This window comes from Carcharhinus amblyrhynchos, unplaced genomic scaffold (genome assembly GCF_965287045.1).
Source record: "Carcharhinus amblyrhynchos unplaced genomic scaffold, sCarAmb.v2.hapA scaffold_37, whole genome shotgun sequence".
Classification (NCBI taxonomy): Eukaryota; Metazoa; Chordata; class Chondrichthyes; order Carcharhiniformes; family Carcharhinidae; genus Carcharhinus; species Carcharhinus amblyrhynchos.
In genome coordinates this window covers 10016845-10037062 of record NW_027649778.1, presented here as the reverse complement: position 1 = coordinate 10037062, position 20218 = coordinate 10016845, and the positions used below count along the sequence as shown (strand labels likewise).

At 48.6% G+C, this 20218-nt stretch overlaps 1 protein-coding gene across 1 annotated transcript in view; it reads left to right on the top strand.

The window, feature by feature from the left end:
- LOC145362157 (thymus-specific serine protease-like) overlaps nucleotides 1-18478 on the top strand; it is an 18724-nt gene extending 246 nt beyond the window's left edge. Inside the window, 8 exon segments of the mRNA XM_080218206.1 lie at nucleotides 1-26; nucleotides 1201-1219; nucleotides 1222-1247; nucleotides 1624-1893; nucleotides 2784-2925; nucleotides 5816-5995; nucleotides 15905-16050; nucleotides 16788-18478. Coding sequence (XP_080074332.1) covers nucleotides 1-26; nucleotides 1201-1219; nucleotides 1222-1247; nucleotides 1624-1893; nucleotides 2784-2925; nucleotides 5816-5995; nucleotides 15905-16050; nucleotides 16788-16844 — 866 coding nt within the window. The 3' untranslated portion in view covers nucleotides 16845-18478.
- The last annotated feature ends 1740 nt before the right edge of the window (nucleotides 18479-20218 follow it).

Genomic DNA, 20218 nt, shown 5'->3' with positions numbered 1-20218 from the left:
AACTGGATTTCACCGGTTATGATGAGGTAAGCTTCCCTCCCAATCTGCACTGTCCATCAGCAATGTACCTCACTCCTATTAATGATAGAGTAAAGCTCCCTCTACACTGTTCCCCCATCAAACACTCCCAGGACAGGTACAACACGGGGTTAGATACAGAGTAAAGCTCCCTCTACACTGTCCCCATCAAACACTCCCAGGACAGGTACAGCACGGGGTTAGATACAGAATAAAGCTCCCTCTACACTGTCCTCCCCATCAAACACTCCCAGGACAGGTACAGCACGGGGGTTAGGTACAGACTAAAGCTCCCTCTACACTGTCCTCCCCATCAAACACTCCCAGGACAGGTACAGCACGGGGTTAGGTACAGACTAAAGCTCCCTCTACACTGTCCTCCCCATCAAACACTCCCAGGTCAGGTACAGCACAGGGTTAGATACAGAATAAAGCTCCCTCTACACTGTCCTCCCCATCAAACACTCCCAGGACAGGTACAGCACAGGGTTAGATACAGAATAAAGCTCCCTCTACACTGTCCTCCCCATCAAACACTCCCAGGACAGGTGCAGCACGGGGTTAGGTACAGACTAAAGCTCCCTCTACACTGTCCTCCCCATCAAACACTCCCAGGACAGGTGCAGCACGGGGTTAGGTACAGACTAAAGCTCCCTCTACACTGTCCTCCCCATCAAACACTCCCAGGACAGGTACAGCACGGGGTTAGATACAGAGTAAAGCTCCCTCTACACTGTCCCCCCATCAAACACTCCCAGGACAGGTACAGCACAGGGTTAGATACAGAGTAAAGCTCCCTCTACACTGTCCCCCATCAAACACTCCCAGGACAGGTACAGCACAGGGTTAGATACAGAGTAAAGCTCCCTCTACACTGTCCCCCATCAAACACTCCCAGGACAGGTACAGCACAGGGTTAGATACAGAGTAAAGCTCCCTCTACACTGTCCCCCCCCATCAAACACTCCCAGGACAGGTACATCTTGATAAGAGATTGAAAGAGGCCATTCTCGTAGTGTGGTCAGTGGTCATTCTTTGAGAATTTTGGGGAGGGCTGGTGTGGGTTTGGTGGTCGGAGGGCTGGTGTGGGTTTGGTGGTCATTCCTCAGAAGTGTTATCTCTTTTCCTCTCTCCACCCCCCCCCCACCTCTTTTTTAATATTGACATGTTTCCATCCTCCAGGTGGTGTCGAAGAGTCTGTCAAACCGGTGGTTGGGGGATCCTTGAAGGTAGAATGATCGGACGTTTCGGAGCCACCGGGCTGCTCACACCTCCCCCACCCTCTGCCTCGCTCACTCTGTGTGCACAGTGTGGGAACGCCCCCACCCCACCTTCCTCCTCCTCCCCCCCAGGGCCTGTTGTGAGTCTCTGAATGGCAGCAGGAATGCCGTGCCTGTTGGGTGGGTGTTCCAGTTCCTTCTGGTCAAGTATGCAAGTCCCTTACCCACCCCCATGGCCTTCCTGCATTCCCCACCATGGCCTTGATATTGGATGGCTGGAGCTGGTTGAGAATGAGGCCTACTTCTCGTTGACTCACTGCTGGCTTTTCTCTGTGCCCTGTCTCTCTACCCCCCCCCCCCCCCCCCCCCCCAAAACCCCTCACAGTGCCGTTCTGCCGTGGCTCAGGCCTTCTCCTATGTGGACCAGATTCTGGCTGGCAGCAACACCTCTGGACTGGAGGCCGATTTCCATTCGTGCCAGAAGCTGCAGGGAAGTGCCGACCGCGTTGAGTTTGCCGGGAACCTGGCCGACATCGTCATGGGAGTCGTCCAATACAACAACGAGATGGAGGGCAACAACATCGCCAACCTGTGTCAAGAGATGACCAATCACAGCCTCGGCTCCACCTACCAGAGGCTGATGGTCCTCAACAAGGTAACCAGTCAGGGAGGGTGGGGTGCAGGGCAGGGCAGTGAACTTGGGGATGGATTGGGGGTGGGGGGAGGTGGAAAGCTTGGGGATGGATTGGGGGGTGGGGGAGGTGGAAAGCTTGGGGATGGATTCGAGCGGGGGTGGAAAGCTTGGGCATGGATTGGAAGGGGGGGGAAGCTTGGGCATGGGTGGGGGGGGGAGCTTGGGCATGGATGGGAGGGGTGGGGGGGGGAAGCTTGGGCATGGATGGGAGGGGTGGGGGGGGGGGAAGCTTGGGCATGGATGGGAGGGGGGGGGGGGGGGAAGCTTGGCATGGATGGGAGGGGTGGGGGGGGGGAAGCTTGGGCATGGATGGGAGGGGTGGGGGGGGGAAGCTTGGGCATGGATGGGAGGGGGTGGGGGGGGGGGAAGCTTGGGCATGGATGGGAGGGGGTGGGGGGGGGGGAGCTGGGGCATGGATGGGAGGGGTGGGGGGGGGGGAAGCTTGGGCATGGATGGGAGGGGTGGGGGGGGGGGAGCTTGGGCATGGATGGAGGGGTGGGGGGGGGAGCTTGGGCATGGATGGGAGGGGTGGGGGGGGGAGCTTGGGCATGGATGGGAGGGGTGGGGGGGGGGAGCTTGGGCATGGATGGGAGGGGTGGGGGGGGGGGGAGCTTGGGCATGGATGGGAGGGGTGGGGGGGGGGGAGCTTGGGCATGGATGGGAGGGGTGGGGGGGGGAAGCTTGGGCATGGATTGGAGGAGTGGGGGAAACAACATGCCTGACAGCAATTGGAATGAAACCTTCCCCTCCACCTGGGCTGCTTGGTGGTGGGTGGGGGGTGTCTAGATTTTTCCCATTGCACCTTCTAGTCTGAGGTGACTTCTTCTCTCTCTCTCTCTCTGTCCTTTCAGAAATACATGGACTTCATGCAGTTGCAATGTGTGGACAACTCCCACCAGAGCGTGCTGGAGCAGCTGAGGAGCACCGAGGTGAAACCATTCGGAGCAGGGATGCGGCAGTGGTATTACCAGACCTGTACCGAGTTTGGTTATTGTAAGCTGTTCTTGTGTTCCCATCCTGGGATTGGGGGTGGTGCAGTGAAGGTTCATGGGATTGGTCCCTGGTTGGGGTGGGGTGGTGTGGGCTCATGGGATTGGTCCTGGTTGGGGGTGGTGCAGTGAAGGTTCATGGGATTGGTTCCTGGTTAGCGGTGTAGGCTCATGGGATTGGTCCCTTGTTTGGGGGAGGGGGTGGGGGGGGGGGCGATGCTGTTTGAGGATCAGGGGCTGAGTAACCTGGGTCTACGTTCTCTGGAAAGTGAGGGGTGATCTCGTTGAAAGGGGCAAAATTCTGAAGGGGACTGGTAGGGGGAGTCAGAGGTTGTTTTCTACCGCCCCCCCCCCCGCAGTCAGTTGGGGAATCTCAAACATGGAGGTGGTGCTCTCCTCAGGATAAGGAGTTGGGCCATTTTGTACCGACATGAGGAGAATTCTCTTCACTCAGAGGCTTGTGAATCTCTGGAAATCCCTACCCTGGAGGATTGAGGGTGCCCCTTTGAATATATTTAAGGCTGTGGGACAGACAGATTTTTGGTGTCTTGGGGAATTATGGGGAGAAGGCAGGAAAACGGAGGTGAGGCCCAAGATCAGCCATGATCGTGCTGAATGGGGGAACAGACTCAATGGGCCAAATAGCCTCTTCCCATTTGTTGCGTGCTTCAACCATTCCCAACTGGTCCCCTCCTGGGAATGGTCAGAGGTTCGCATGGTAGAAACGCCCTCAGCGATCTGTGTCGAAACGTTTTGGAGAAGCCAAAGCTGCAGCTGTGACTCGGCCTTCCGGAAGCTTCTCTTGATTCTCTGCGCCAGCTTCCCCAGGTATGAGGAAAAGCACTAAGTGTGCCCAAGGGTGGCACAGTGGTTAGCACAGCTTGGGTCTGCGCGTTCTCCCCGTGTCTGCGTGGGTTTCCTCCCTCAGTCCGAAAGACATGCTGATTAGGTGGATCGGCCGTGCTACCCGAACAGGGTCCAGAGTGTGGCGACTAGGGGATTTTCATTGTAACTTCATTGCAGTGTTAATGTAAGCCTGCTTGTGACACTAACAAATAAACTTCAAAAACTTTCAACTTTAATTGAAGGTCAGAGGTGACTCGGACACTCCTGACCCAACGGGTCACTGGGCAGGACCCTCAGTTTGGAAAAGCTGCTTCACTTTGGGACATCCATTGCAATGCTTTTCCTTTGTGAAGTTTATCATAGAATCCTACAGCGCAGACGGAGGCCATTTGGCCCATCGAACCTACACTGCCAACCAGGCCCTATCCCCATAACTCAACATGTTTACCTTGCTAATCCCTCTAACCTACAGACCTTGGGACACCAAGAGGCAATTTAGCCCGTTCGATGCACCTAACCCGCACATCTTTCGGACCATGGGAGGGAACCCACGCAGACGTGGGGAGAACGTGCAGATGCAGACAGTGACCCGAGGCCGGGAGTCGAACCCAAGTCCCTCAACCTGAGTGCGCTAACCGCTGTGCCACCCGATGTCACTCATCATCCGGTCGGCGCACAGCAAGATCCCACAAACAGCAGTCAGACGAGCGATCAAAGGGGGGGGGGAGGCGGGGGGGAGCATGGAGGAGAGGGGTGGATCACTTTTCAAAATAGCACCAAGAAATCAGTCACGTCTGAAGTGTTAGAACGTAGAACATTACAGCACTGTACAGGCCCTTCAGCCCTCGATGGGTTCGCAGGTCGGCACAACAATCTAAAGCCCATCTCTCCTACACTATTCCAATATCATCCATGTGTTTATCCAATGACCACTTAAATGCCCTTAATGTTGGCGAATCCACTACCGTGTTAAATGACAGTGCAGCACTCCCTCGGTACTGCTCCAGGGTGAACTTTGGGCCGAACCCTTTGAGACTTGAACCCCTAATTCCTGAACTGTGGGGAGAGTTTTCTCTGTGGCAACGTCAGGCGTTTGTTGCCTGAGTGTTTCACTGGGCCATTCCAGAGGGCAGTTGCGAGTCAGCCACGTTGCTGAGGCTCCGGAGACACGTGTAGGCCAGACCGGGTAAGGGCGGCAGATTTCCTTCCTTCACCTGCTTTGGCGAGGCCGCACCTGCAATATTGTGCACAGTTTTGGTCCCCTTGTTTGAGGAGAGATGCAGTGACGTTGGAGGCCGTTCAGAGGAAGTTCACTAGATTGATTCCAGAGATGAGGGGTGTCTCGTGTGGAGAGAGATTGAACAGTTTGGGCTGAGACTCTCTCGAGTTTAGAAGAATGAGGGCAGATCAAATTGAGGTATACAAGAGGAGGGTAAAAGGTCTGGGTAAAGTAGACATGGAGCAGATGCTTCGTCTTGTGAGAGGCCTTAGGATAAGGGCCAGCAAATTTAAAACGGTTGAGGAGGAACGACTTCTCCCAAAGGGTTGTGAACCTGTGGAACTTGCTCCCCCAAAGTGCGCTGGATGCTGGGACAGTGAGTAAATTTAAGGAGGAGTTAGACAGATTGTTAATGGGTTGAACGGTTATGGGGAGAAGGCAGGAAAATGGGGATGAGGAGCATATCAGCCATGATCGAATGGCGGAGTGGACTCGATGGGCCGAATGGCCTAATTCTGCTCCTATATCTTATGAACTAAAGAGGGATTAATGAACCAGTCAGGTTTTTGTGACAATCAGTGATGGTTTCGTGGTCACAGCGACTGAAACTAGTTTGCAATTCTGGATTTATGAATTGAATTTAAATCCCACCAGACCACAAGCCTGGGCCTGTGCGTTGCTGCTCGCGTGACTCTCCCGTCTCCACCCCCACCGAGCCATGGCGAACATGGGGGGGGTGAGGACAGTGCGCCCCTCCCTCTCTCCCTCGCCGCTGTCACTCCCGGCTAGCTGAATGTCCCTCTGCTCTTTCCCTCACCCCACCCCCCAGACCAGACGTGTGAAGACGAGAGCTGCCCCCTCTCCCGCTGGCTGACGCTGAAATCCCAGGTGGACGTCTGCGGCCAAGTGTTCGGCGTCGACCCGGGAAGTGTACAGGACGCCGTCAGTTTTACCAACGATTACTATGGGGCCAATCATCCTGCAGCCAGTTGCGTAATCTTCGTCAACGGTAAGGAACCGAAACGCGCAAGGTGAGAAGATGGGTAAGGTTCGTGACCCCTGACTGCAGGGGGTCAGGGGTTAAAGGATGGCACTGTGGTGGGAGGGATTGTGAGGTGTGTGTGTGTGACAGAGGGCGCGTCTTCGCCTTGAATGATTTGATTTTTATTGTCACGTGTATTGGGTTGGAGACAGTGAAGAGTGTTCAGAATTTAATCGCCCCACCCACCCAAGGGTGTGGGGCGGGCGATGGAAACGTTTATTGACCTCGGGTGGCAAGTTCCAATCTCGCTCACGAGAAGCCGTAAAATCCCACCCATTGTTTCTTGCGCTCTACAGAGACAAAGCATACCGTTCATAGAGTGCATCGGGTGGAAGGAGAGGAGAGGGAGCAGAATATAGTGTTGGAGTTAGAGAGTGAGATTTAATTTTTTTTATTATTGTCACTTGTATTGGGATACAATGAAAAATATTGTTTCTTGCGCGCTAAACAAAGCATACTGTTCATAGATTACATAGGGGAGAAAGAATGGAGAGGGTGCAGAATAGTTAGCCATAGCTAAAGTGTAGAGCAAGATCAACTTAAGGTGATTTCATTTGATTTGTTGTCACGTGTATTGGTATTGTGAGAAACACAGCTCACAGTTAAACAATTTAGTCAAGTCAAGTTCTGAAGGAGCAAGATTTTATTTGTCGTTCTTGCAAGACCGGGTGTCTAGTCAAAATAGGCACACCTTACATAGATTTGCAGCACATTTTATACTGTTTTTCAAACATTGTGATGGCTTGTATTGTGTTATTCCCCCTTATTTGGCTGTTAACCTTGTTAACTTTAAACACTGTAAATGGCTTGTATTGTGTCATTCCTTCAATTAACACTCTCTCAACTCCCATTTTGCGCTTAATCTCATCACTGCGGTTATCTGTTTCGTGTAACCTAGTTAACTGTCTGTCATGTGCCTCCCCCTTTCTGTATGCTGCTGAACTCATCCATCACTGCTGATTGTACTGTTAGCTCTTGCAGCCTTAAAAATTACACTACTTCTCACAATCCCCCCTTTTCTTTTTACTGTCTGTAATTTTTCACTAGCATCCCTTTTTCCAGGTTTAGTCCAGATATGCGCGAGTAGGTTGTTCCAGTTTGGCTAACATACTATTCACTTGCTCGTCCCAATCTTATATAATTTATCCAATCTACGTTCTTATTTATTGTTACCCACCAAAACAAGGATTCAAACCCAGCTGTAATCTGATTTCGAGCTTTAAATTCATCTGGAACTCCCCGAGGCACTCCTATGGGATCTAGATATATCTTTTCATCAAAAGAAATTCCTATCACTGATCTCTTGTTTTCCCTGATCCTTTTGATTTTTCAAATGCCAGGGTAAATGGTATAGCCAATTGGACAATTGCACATGTACCTTTCCACTGAGGGGGTAGAGTTGGCCTCAGTACCCTTCCTCCACAATACCACCATATATCTGCTCTGGGGATTTTCAATGATGAATAGTTCCCTCCCATTCCGTTCTCTGTAATGCTCCTGACCTCTGAGCATGATTCTAACTCCCCCATATTATGAGTTAACTCTGCCCTTTGTCGGTTCACACATGAAGTGTGATTCACAACGGCAGTGAGAAACTGAGGGGGAGTTTTTAAGTTCTTTGCTTCCACAGGAGGGAACATCAGGGATAGGGATGTGCAGTTCGGGTTGCCCCATGCTTCCTTTTCTTGATACAGGGCTAACATGCACTCCATACCTCTTCTGTCGCGTTTCCATCCCAGAGGGAAGGGTACTATTTGGGCCACTGGCTTCCCAGACGCACAGGCATAGCAATTGCTTTTATTTAAGCTTTTTACAGTGTATTTGACCCATTCTACCCAGGCATTAGTCTCCTCATACCCAGTCTCTATTTCAAGGATTTGTTTTAGGTTGTTTACTTCGACCACTCTTACTGCCCTTGGGTCGTTTTGGGGAACCTTATCATTCTAGTCAGGTGTTTTCAAATTTTTATCTACATAGATTCGGAAACAACATTTCAATTTGCTATATTTTCCTCCCTCCTTTACCCTAATTCCAAATACTGCCTGGTGCAATTGTTGGTCCCTGGTCCAGTTACCTGTAAAGAAGGGCCCACCAGCTATGGAGTACCGGGAGAGGTTCTTAGGATCTAAGACTGGACTGCTTTTTTTTTCAGTCCATTTGGTCCCTATAAGATTGTATTCCTTATCTAGGCATTCTGATCTTGGCTGCATATGTTTCTGATGAAGGGATATTATGGAAGGGAGTTTACCCCAAGGATACTTTCCGTCGGCATAAAATTGTAAGGATTCTACCGAATATTTTTGCTGGCTCACCAGATCCCCACATATTACCAAAGAACACAGGTCTGTCTCTACTACCTGTGTTGTAGTGAGATCCAGAACTGTAACTGAGCTCATAGTGTTTCCCTTGTCCTCTTCTAACTTATCTGAATTATATCCCATACTTGTAAGTACTCTCTTGGACAAGAGGAAGGAAAGCATTATCCAGGTTACCCCTTCCATTCTATCCCTTTCTCGTTACCTTTTAGGAGAGAACTTAATTCAAAACAGTTCCTTTCCCGCGCTCACGCCGCAACTAAAAATTGATTATTTAGAGTCTTTTAAATTTCAGCTTCAAAGGTTCTTCAGTCAGTTTGACCATCCACGTGTTGGAATTATCTGGAGGTTTTACCAGTCCCTTGATTATAGTATGATGTGTCCACCCCTTTTCAGCAGTCCTGATTACTGTCTCAGTTGTTAGGATGCTTGATATGGTTCCTCCCATTCCGGTTGCAGCTTAGTTTCTTTCCATGACTTTACCAGGACCCAATCTCCTGGTTGAATTGTATGTACCGTGAAGTCGAGGGCTGGAGTCTGCGACAATAATCCTTGTTTCCTAAGGGAAGATATCGAGGAGGACAGGCCCAGTATATATTTCTTTACAAATTGATCATTCATTTCAGGAACCGGTAACTCCCCGACTGCCCCCATATAAGGTAGTCCAAATAGCATTTCATAGGGGGATAAACCCAAATCCTTTCGAGGAGCTGTACAAATACGCAAAAGTGCTTTTGGTAAGCACTTAGTCCAAGGGAGTTTCGTTTCTATTATCAGCTTAGATCCTCTGTCCACTTTAAAACATTAGGTTCTTCTTCTAACAGTTTCAAATATAGTTGTTTAGTTTTCTGTGCGTACCCTTTGATCCACAATCTACAGTATCCTACTAATCCCAAGAACCTCCTAAGTTCCTTTTTAGTCCATGGTATATTTAGATCTAGGATTCCTTGTATTCTTTCTGGATCTATTCTTCTCCTTCCCTCACTGATTAGGTGTCCAAGGTATTTAACTTCCTTCTCTACGTACTGCAGCTTTTTCTTTGACACCCTGAATCCCTGTTGTCCCAGATAATTCAATAAGCTATTTGTGGCTTCTATTACCTTTTCCTTTCCTCCTCCTGTTACTAGTAGGTCATCTACATATTGTAGTAACGTAATTTCATCAGGCTTTTTAAATCTTTCTAACACCTGCTCTAAGACTTGACCGAAAAGATTTGGGGACTCTGTGAACCCCTGTGGGAGCACTGTCCACCTGAACTGCTGTTTCAGTCCTGTGATAGGATTTTCCCACTCAAAAGCAAATAAGTCTCGACTTTCTTCCACCAGTGGGCATGTCCAAAATGCATCTTTTAGGTCCACTACACTGAACCATCCGTGATCAGGAGGAATCTTGCTTAATAAAATATAAGGATTAGGGACAATGGGGTGTCGCATCGTCACTATCTGGTTCAGGGCCCTTAGGTCCTGTACCAGGCGGTACGTTCCCTCAGGCTTCTTTACAGGCAATATAGGGGTATTATAAGGGGACATGCAGGGTTCTAACAGTCCATCTCTAACCAATCCTTCAATTACTGGCTGTAATCCTTTTTTCTTGCAAAGGTATAGGGTATTGCTTAACACACACCGTCTCTCCTTTTTTTAAATTTATTTGCAGAGGAGGAGCGTCTAATCCCCCTCGGTTTCCTTCCCCTGCCCAGACTATCGGGTCTATTTGGTCATACTGCCGGGGTAGGGAGGTGATGTCCCTCTGCAGTAGTCTTCTAACACTTGGTTTTGTTTCTCCAGTTCCCTTACTCTGAATTCTAATTCCTTAATCTTTTTTATCCCCACTCCACTTCTTAGTGGAAGTGACTACTTGTTCAATTAGTCCAGCTAACTGATGTATTAACAATACTGCTATTTTCTTTGTTTGGTTTCTCTTTTCTAACTCTCTAATCTGTGATTCTGACGTTTTAATTTTCTCCTTGTCGTCAGCCCAATATTTTTTTTTACCCAAGACTGAGATGTGTTCAATTAATCTGGTTTAAACCTGTTCAATTAATTCAAACTAAGAGAATTCCAATTTTCTTAGTTCTGTCCTTTTTTTTTTCCATTGTTGATCTAGTGGGTGAAATGGATCCCACCCCTAGGTCGCTCTTATCACAGTCCGGTGATACCTATCAGGGGTGATCAGTCCCCTCCGTACCACCGCTTACACTCGTGAGCTTACACCTTTAAGCTCACACTATTGAGCCGGCTTTCTTTCTTACTCACGTCTGAACATCACATCCCAGGCATCCTTCTCTAGCCTTTACACCCACTTCAAACTCCTGAGCTTTGCGTAGGGGGCTACCCCTCTTAACAACTGGTCTAGGGCTAGGTGTAAAGACAGATGCCTCCTTGTCTGTACGTGCTCAGCTCAGACCTCTCACTCACTCACACTTTTTCATCACAGATGAGCACCTACTGTACTTTGATTCACTCCCTTAAATTTGGTAATCTGTTCCGGAGCTCCAGTTGTGGCCATTCAACCGGACCCGTAAACAGATCCCAGGTTTCAGCACCAATCCTTGTAGGTAAAGATACCTCTGAGACTAATTGTGAGTCAAAGTACAGCAGTTTAATTAACTAAAGCCTGATTCAGAAAATCCAAAATAAGATTTATTTTTATCACCATTAAATATCCTCACTAAATCAAGACCCTTGCACCTTCTTACAATTCTGGTACAATAAAACAAAACATCACTTGGAGCACAGATGCACGAAGAAATACTGAAAGCATTCTAATGTGCAATCTACATGTTTAATTATTTCTACAGCTCTGCCTTTGTAACCAACACAGACAAGTACAAAATCAAATCTACTGTGTGCCTAAATGGTTATCTCTCCTCACAACTTTAAGATGCAATATAATGCCACCTTTCCCACTTGGCAGAATTCAAATTTCTGTCCGATCCCTACATAATTTAGTAAACTTAAAAACTTAAAGCAATTCACTTTGATTGGCTATATCTATTACATCACATGAGGGTCTCAATTACACAGTTACACCCTCTCTCTCTCTCTGTACCATACAGAGTCAGCCTGCTTGTCTCTTTTTAACCCTTTACTGATGGGAGCTCACTGGCCTCTAATAAATTTGACCATGTTTGATTCGGGTGCCTCATGTCGTGACAAATCCCTTTCTCTCTCAAACAGTCATATAGTCATGCACAATTCCAAATACATAACCACTATTAGCGTTCTCCCCGCACCTCAGTAAAAGCCCATATCAGGGTTCCCAGTTCCACTGACATACTTCTCTCTACCTCTTTCTGCTCAGACCAATTGTAGGTCCATCCCATTCATGCTGATCCATCTATATACTTCGTGACCCATCCACAAACTCCAGTGCCTCTAGGGGCACCTCCCTTATTCGACTTTCCTCTGCTCCCTCATCACATAACCTCCCCCGCAGCCCCTAAATTAACATTATCCAGCAACTTGCATGATCAATTCCTTCCTGGGACGCCGGCTGCTTCTGTCTCACATATTTATTAAGAATCTGACAAACCCAATCCTCAACCGAACCGTACTTTGGCCAGAAGACGGACGGACTCCTGATTGGTTCCTTCACCCAAACAAAACACAATATTTCATCATTGTCGTCTTGTTTTTATCCCTAGTACTAGTGCCCAAACCTTCCAACATCCTTCCCAACGGACTTTCTGGAGGGATGTTCCCTGGGGCCCCACCCTTCTTCCAACATCCGTCCCAAAAGGACTTTCTGGAGGGATGTTCCCTGGGGCCCCACCCTTTCTCCGCGGATTCCCAGCACCTTTCCCGGGGGACTTTGTCCTACTACCCCCACTTCCCATGGTTTACCTACCACGACCCGGTCGCCAAGGCAATACTTAAAAGTCACTTTTCTTACCTTGGTCTGTGCACAGCGTTGCCCGACCACACGACGGTGCCTATCGTTTCCCACTTACTCGTTCAGAACAACTTTCCTAGGATTCTCAACAGTCAGTGGCAGAGAAGTCCACCGATGAACACCTGGGACCATTCAATTTGGAACGGGACGCGTCTTCCCAGTTGTCACCGGCAACCTCCCTACCAGGGATGTTAGGATCCCGGACGAGCCCCCAATTGTGAGAAACACAGCTCACAGTTAAACAATTTAGTCAAGTCAAGTTCTGAAGGAGCAAGATTTTATTTGTCGTTCTTGCAAGACCGGGTGTCTAGTCAAAATAGGCACACCTTACATAGATTTGCAGCACATTTTATACTGTTTTTCAAACATTGTGATGGCTTGTATTGTGTTATTCCCCCTTATTTGGCTGTTAACCTTGTTAACTTTAAACACTGTAAATGGCTTGTATTGTGTCATTCCTTCAATTAACACTCTCTCAACTCCCATTTTGCGCTTAATCTCATCACTGCGGTTATCTGTTTCGTGTAACCTAGTTAACTGTCTGTCATGTGCCTCCCCCTTTCTGTATGCTGCTGAACTCATCCATCACTGCTGATTGTACTGTTAGCTCTTGCAGCCTTAAAAATTACACTACTTCTCACAGTATTCAGTGAAAAGTATTGTCTCTTGCATGCTATATAGGCAAAGCATACCATTCATAGAGTACATAGGAGAGAAGGAAAGAAGAGGGTGCACAGAATATCGTGTGACAGTCATAGCTAGGGTGTAGAGAGAGATCAACTTAATGTGAGAGAGGTCCATTCAAAAGTTGAATGGCAGCAGGGAAGAAGCTGTTCTTGAGTCTCGAGGTGGCGCAGTGGACCCGAGTTCAATTCCCAGCTTGAGTCACTGCGTGGAGTTTGCACGTTCTCCCCGTGTGCTCCGGTTTCCTCCCACACTCCAAAGATGTGCGGGTTAGGTGGATTGGCTATGCTATAATTGTCCTTTAGTATCGGGGGGGATTAGCAGGGTAAATATGTGGGATAACGGGGTTAGGGTGGCATTGTTGTCAGTGCAGGTTCAATGGGCTGAATGGCCTCCTTCTGTATTATAGGGATTCTATGATGGAGTCGTGATCTCGGACTTTATTTTCTCAGTGGAAGAGAATGCGAATGTGTGGTATCTTAAAATATTGTTGATGCACCTTCTCATCATCATAGTTACTGCAAAGAGGCCATTCGGCCTATTGTGTCTATGCTGGCCATCAAACACCTATCTATTCTAATCCCATTTTCCAGCACTTGGTCTGTAGCCTTGGTGTTTCAAGAGCTCATCTAAATACTACTCAAATGTTGTGAGGATTCCCGCCTTTACCAGCCTCCCAGGCAGTGAGTTCCAGATTCCCGGCACTCTGGGCGAAAAGGGTTTTTCTCCAGTCCCCTCTAAACCTCCTACCGTTTACCTTTTAATCTGCTCCCTGGTTATTGACCCCTCTGCTAAGGGGGCAGACTTCTTCCTATCTATTGTCCCTCACCATTTTGTACACTTCGATCGCCCCCAGCCTCCAAGGAAAACCGCCCCAGTCTGACCAGCCTCCTGCTGAAGCGCTCCAGCCCAGGTAGCGTCCTGGTGAATCTCCTCTGCGCCCCCTCCAGTGCATTCACATCCTTCCTATAGCGTGGTGACCAGAATCGCACCGGGTACATCAGCCACTCGAAAACACGGACCGATTTCTGGGGATGGAAGGGTTGACGTTCCAGGAGAGCTCGAACAGTTTGGGGGTTGTGCTCGCTGGAGTTTAGAAGGATGAGAGGTGATCTGATCGAGGTACATAAAAGGGATTGACAAAGTAACTGTAGACCAAATGTTTCCTCTGGTGGGGCAATCTAGAACAAGAATGGGGATGAGTTGAGAGGTGGTCGATTTTAACATTGAGATGAGGAGGGACTACTTCTCGCAGAGGGTGGTGAATGTGTGGAACTCGCTGCCCCGTAGCGCGGTGGAGTCTGAATCATTGGTTTTCAGAGGGAGGTAGATATATTTCTAATTTTAAAAAAATATGGGGAGCAGGTGGGGAGGTGGATTGGAGTCCAGGGAGAGATTAGCCACGCTCTGAATGGTGGAGCAGGCCTGATGGGCTGAATTTGCCCGCTTCTGCTCCTAATTCCCATGTCCCTGGGACACCCAAATGGATAAGGAGAGGGCCCAGTAAAAATTGTCTGAAATTAAAACATGAGGATTGCAATTAAGCTTGAATTTACCATGTACACATGTACATACATCTCCATTTCATTCCCCATTAACAGGAGTACGTTAATCTGCTTTGATAATGTTTATTTTGTTCTCGCTGCTTTCTCATGGGGAAATTTAACCTAGGCTAACATTGTCCACGTTGTCAGAGCCAACTACAAAAGGTGAACAGAAATCTTAATGGAGAGAATGACTTGCATTTATATAGCGCCTTTAGTAGTGACCTCTGTCGTGTCTGAAACCCTGCAGCCAGTTTGAGGGAGCTTGCTGTGCACAAGGTGACTGAGCAGAGAATTGATACATTGTGGTGTTGGGATAATTGGGATTTTCGTTGCAATGTTGATGCAAGCCCACTTGTGACACTAATCAACTTTTAAACAGAGCAAAAGGGATGGTCAAGTGTTACCATTAATTATTGAGAGGGAGTTTAATGGTGCCTCAGTAGAGACAAGTCAGGAGTGTGATGGGATACTGCCCACTTGCCTGGATGGGGGCAGCTCCAACAACGTTCAAGAAGCTCGACACCATCCAGGACAAAGCAGCCCCGCTTGATTGGCACCAGATCCACAAACGTTCACTCCCTCCTCCTCCACTGACGCTCAGTAACAGCAGTGTGCACCGTCTACAAGATGCACTGTGGGAACTCACCAAGGCTCCTTTGACAGCACTTTCCAAACCTTGACTATCTAGAAGGACAAGGTCAGCAGATACCTGAGAACACCATCCCGTGGAGGTTCCCCTCCAAGTCACTGACTTGGAAATATATCGGCCATGCAGGGTGGAACATTGGTTAGCACTACTGCCTCTCAGTGCCAGAGACCCAGATTCAATTTTGACCTCAGGTCACTCTGTGCAGTCTGCACATTCTCCCCGTGTCTCCGTGGGTTTCCTCTGGGCGCTCCGGTTTCTTCCCACAGCCCAAAACTGTGCAGATTAAGTGGATTGGCCATGGGAAATTGTCCCTCAGTGTCCAAAGATGTGTAGGTTAGGTGGCTCAGTTGGGATAAATATGTAGGAGTTCTACGATTCTATTGCCCTCACCCTCTGCATTATGCCAGGAATTACTGAATGTGTTGTATTTAAGCATGACCTGGGGTGCTAGGGCAGGGGGATGTTGGTGGTGATGTGTGTGTGATGGTGAGTGGATTGGGGTGGAAAGGATTGGTGAGTGGATGGGGGTGTTGTGGGGGGGGGGGCAGGGAGGGTTGGTGAGTGGATGGGGATGTTGTGGGGGGGGGGGGGGTGGAGGGAGGGTTGGTGAGTGGATGGGGGAATTGGGGCTGGGTGGGGTGGGGGGGAGGTAGGTGAGTGGATGAGAGGGATTGCAGGGGCAGGTTGGTAACTGGATGGAGGGTTTGCAGGGTGTATCCGGTGCAGAGTGTTGGTGGGTCTGCCGCTGCCCCTGGTGTTTGAGTTAATTTTGTCCCTGTTCCGTGTGAAGGTGACATTGATCCCTGGCATGTGCTCAGTGTGCTGAAGAACCAATCCAGATCTCAGCTGGCAGTGGTCATCAGTGGCACTGCCCACTGTGCCAACATGAACCCTGTGGAGAAGGAAGACCCACCCTCGCTCAAACAGGCCAGACAGGTAAGGAGTAACCCCTATAGTGGGGGTTTGGGGGCGGTGGTGGGGGGGGGGGGGGAGGGGAGCATGCAGGGGGAGAGATGAAGGTTCAAACCTGGACGGGACAGGGGAGCTTTACTCTGTATCTAACCCTGTACTGTACCTGTCCTGGGAGTGTTTGATGGGGGACAGTGTAGAGGGAGCTTTACTCTGTATCTAACCCCGTGCTGTACCTGTCCTGGGAGTGATTGACGGGGACAGTGTAGAGGGAGCTTTACTCTGTATCTAACCCCGTGCTGTACCTGTCCTGGGAGTGTTTGATGGGGGGATAGTGTAGAGGGAGCTTTACTCTGTATCTAACCCCGTGCTGTACCTGTCCTGGGAGTGTTTGATGGGGACAGTGTAGAGGGAGCTTTACTCTGTATCTAACCCTGTGCTGTACCTGTCCTGGGAGTGTTTGATGGGGACAGTGTAGAGGGAGCTTTACTCTGTATCTAACCCCGTGCTGTACCTGTCCTGGGGAGTGTTTGATGGGGGACAGTGTAGAGGGAGCTTTACTCTGTATCTAACCCCATGTTGCTGGGAGTGTTTGAAAGCGAAGTGATCCATTCCTCAGTCAATGCTCCACGCAAGAGGAAAGTCCCTTTTTGTGAGCCTATTTTGGGAAAGGGAGCCATTGGGGCTTGCTGCCGCTGTGGAGAATTGACTTCTACCATCATATGGAAGTGAATGACTTTAACTCCTTCCACCTTCTTTTACAGATAGTTGATGATGTGATTGGAGCATGGTTGGCCAAGGAACACTCATATCCATGGTAACTATCACCCAGAGCTCCAGCTGCAAGAAGTGTGCCACTCTGACTGAAGGGTTGTGGGGATGGCCAATTTTGGGAAAAGTTTTCCAAGTGAACCATCCTCTGTAGATGCCACCATTTGAGGATGATGTCTGGAATCTCTCCCTCTTTCACTCAATGCCTCTTTCTTTCTTTCTCTCTCTGTCTCTCTCACTCTCCCAGTCCTCCTTCCCCTATTTTTTTTCTGTGCCTTGGGGAATCTGGGGGGAAAATAGTGATTTCCAAAGTCAACCTAGAGTTTAAATATTCCTGTTTTATGTGGACTCCTCTTTCCTGTGGGTTGGGTATAGCTCCACTCCCACACAAGGCCGACAGCTGACCCCCTGGAGGATGGCGGGGTGGGGGTGGGGGGTGTGTTGCCTCTGCTCAGATATGTTCGCCTAGGCTACCGGTGGCCAAATGCCACCTTAGCCTGTCCCAGGAGTGTAAACGAGGTGGAGATGCCAGCATTGGACTGGTAAGAAGTCTCTCAACAGCAGGTTAAAGTCCAACAGGTTTATTTGGAAGCACGAGCTTTTGGAGCGCAACCCCTTCATCGGTTGAGTAGCTACGTGATTCCGAATAAACCAATTGGACTTTAACTTGGTGTTGTCAGACTTGTTACTTTGCCCAGGTGGGCAAAACCAGCCTTCGGCCCTCTTGTAAATGATCACTGATCCCTGATCCCTGGATCAGGCTGGGGGTGGGGAGGACTAAGTGGAGCTACCTTCAATTTTAGGGGACGGAAGGTGGCCTTTGGGTGGGGTGATGGTCCTATCCCACTCGAATTTGCTTCCTCTTCCCGAGAATTGCATGTGCTGTTTTGCCTGTGGCTTCCATCAGACCATAAGCAGAAGAGGTCCACTCGGCCCATCGAACCTGCCCCTTCCCACCGCCATTCAATGAGATCGACTGATCTGATGCGATAAATCCTCAACTCCACTTTTGTTCTCCGTAACCCACCATTTCTTTACTCGATTGGAAATCCTCCTATTGTAAGCTTCAGCAATTGGGCTGTTGGGTTCCGTTGCTGAAGGTGGGTCGACACTCCAACTTTTTGAGGTGACGTGTCCACTCTGCCCCCCAGATCCGTGTTGTATACCTTGCCTGGTGTTTGGCCTCCTGGTGGGACTGGCTACCTCTAGATGACATGCTCTTTGTGAGCAACAGCCCCCTCTTATGGACACTAGATGTTGCTGATACAGTTGCTGGGACAAGCTGTCAGGGTTTGCCTGCTGCTGTGTACATTACCAGCTGTTGATGGACAAGTGTGGGGGCCCAACCGATGAAGCACATTTGGAAACTGGACTGTGCACTGACTATGATACTAATTGTATCACAGAAACCGCCCCCCGCCCTTCCAACTCCCATAGATTAACTCGTAAGGATGAAACACACACTCCTCAGTGAGATTGAGTGCAAGTCTGCACAATTGCAACCTTTAAAAAAGCTTTAATTTCTTTTTAATAGAGGCTCTATTTTTTTGCAAAAATCTGCCTGCAAGTTTGTTACAATTCTGACTGAAATTCAGGAGAACTTTATCACTGATTTTAAAATTGCATTTTTGATATCTTGGTGTAATTGATCAATGTATTTTATTAAATTGCTTAATAGACCGAACTTTGTCTTTAATTCCTGCTATTTGCTTCCAGAAGGGATGTCGTGTTGTCGTTTATTGCAAGGGGCGGCGCAGTGGTTAGCACTGCTGCCCCTCGGAGCCAGGGATCTGGGTTTGATTCCCAGCCTCGGGTCACTGTCTGTGCAGTCTGCACGTTCTCCCTGTGTCTGTGTGGGTTTCCTCTGGGTACTCCGGTTTCCTCCCACAGTCCACTGATGTGCAAGTTAGGGGGATAGAATCAGAATCGGAATCGTAAGGTTTCTACAATGCAGAAGGAGGCCATTGAGCCTGCACTGATAGGACAAAGTAGAAAGGGAAAGGGTCGAAAGCTTCAAAGTTTTAAGTGTCCAGATCATCATCAACCTGTCCTGGTCTCCCCCATGCTGACACTAGTTAAGACAGCCTTCTTTCTTAGAAGACTAAGGAAATTTGGCATGTCAGCTATGACTCTCACCAACTTTTACAGATCCACCATAGAAAAGCATTCTTTCTGGTTGTATCACAGCTCAGTATGGGCTCCTGCTCTGCCCAAGACCGCAAGGAACTACAAAGATTCACGTATGTAGCCCAATCCATCAAGCAAACTAGCCTCCCCATTGACACTGTCTACACTTCCTGCTGTCTCGGCAAAGCAGCCAGCGTATCAAGGACACACCCGCACCCCAGACATTCTCTTTTCCACCTTGTTCCATCAGGAAAAAGATACAAAAGTCTAAGGTCACGTACCAACCGACTTGAACAGGTTCTTCCCTGCTGCTGTCAGACTTTTGAATGGACCTATCTTGCATTAAGTTGATCTTTCTCTACACCCCAGCTATGACTGTAACACTACATTCTGCACACTCCTTCTATGAATGGAATGTTTTTGTCTTTATAACGGACAAGAAACATTATTTTTCACTAGGTTAATACATGTGACAATAAATCAAATGAAATCAGGGATCTGGGTTCGATTCCTGGCTTGGGTCACCGTGTGGAGTCTGCACAGTTGTCCAGGATGTTGGTGAGACCATATTTTATTTCTGTACAGTTTTAGGTCTCATTTGGGGAAAAAAAAAGGATATAAATGTGCTTATAAAGAGTTCAGAGGAGGTTCACTTGACTGATTCCTGGAATGAAGAAAGGTTGGGCAGATTGGGCGTGTACCCAGTGGAGTTTAGAATGAGAGGTGATGTTAAATCTTGGAGTGATGGATGCTGAGAGGACATTTCCTCTTGTGGGAGAGTCTCGAATCAGGGTGACGTCAAAAGGTTAAATAAAAGATCTCCTGTTTGAGGCAGAGATGAGGAGAAATATTTTCCAGGTGTTGAGAACCTTTGCTTTAAAAATATTCAGAGGTAGGTTGGGGTTGCAATCAGGTCAGCCATGATCTTATTGAATGGGCGGATCACGATCGAAGGGTTGAAGGAGCAGGTGTAGGCCATAATTCGTAAGTTCAGTTGAGGGGCAGTTAGCAATGGCCAAAAAATGCAGGCCCTTCTGATGACGCCCATGTACCGTAAGAGAATAAAGTATCTTTCTAGAGAAGAAGAATCATAAATGGTAAATTTACCCCTAACTTCACCCAACAGCTGTATTTATAGAGCTGCTTCCGTGAACTCAACTTCTCAAAACATGTTTTATGCTGCACTTGAAGTCACTGTTTAAGTTTTATTTATTTGTGTCACAAGTAGGCTTATACTAACACTGCAGTGAAGTTACTGTGAAAATCCCCCAGTCGCCACACTCCAGCACCTGTTCGG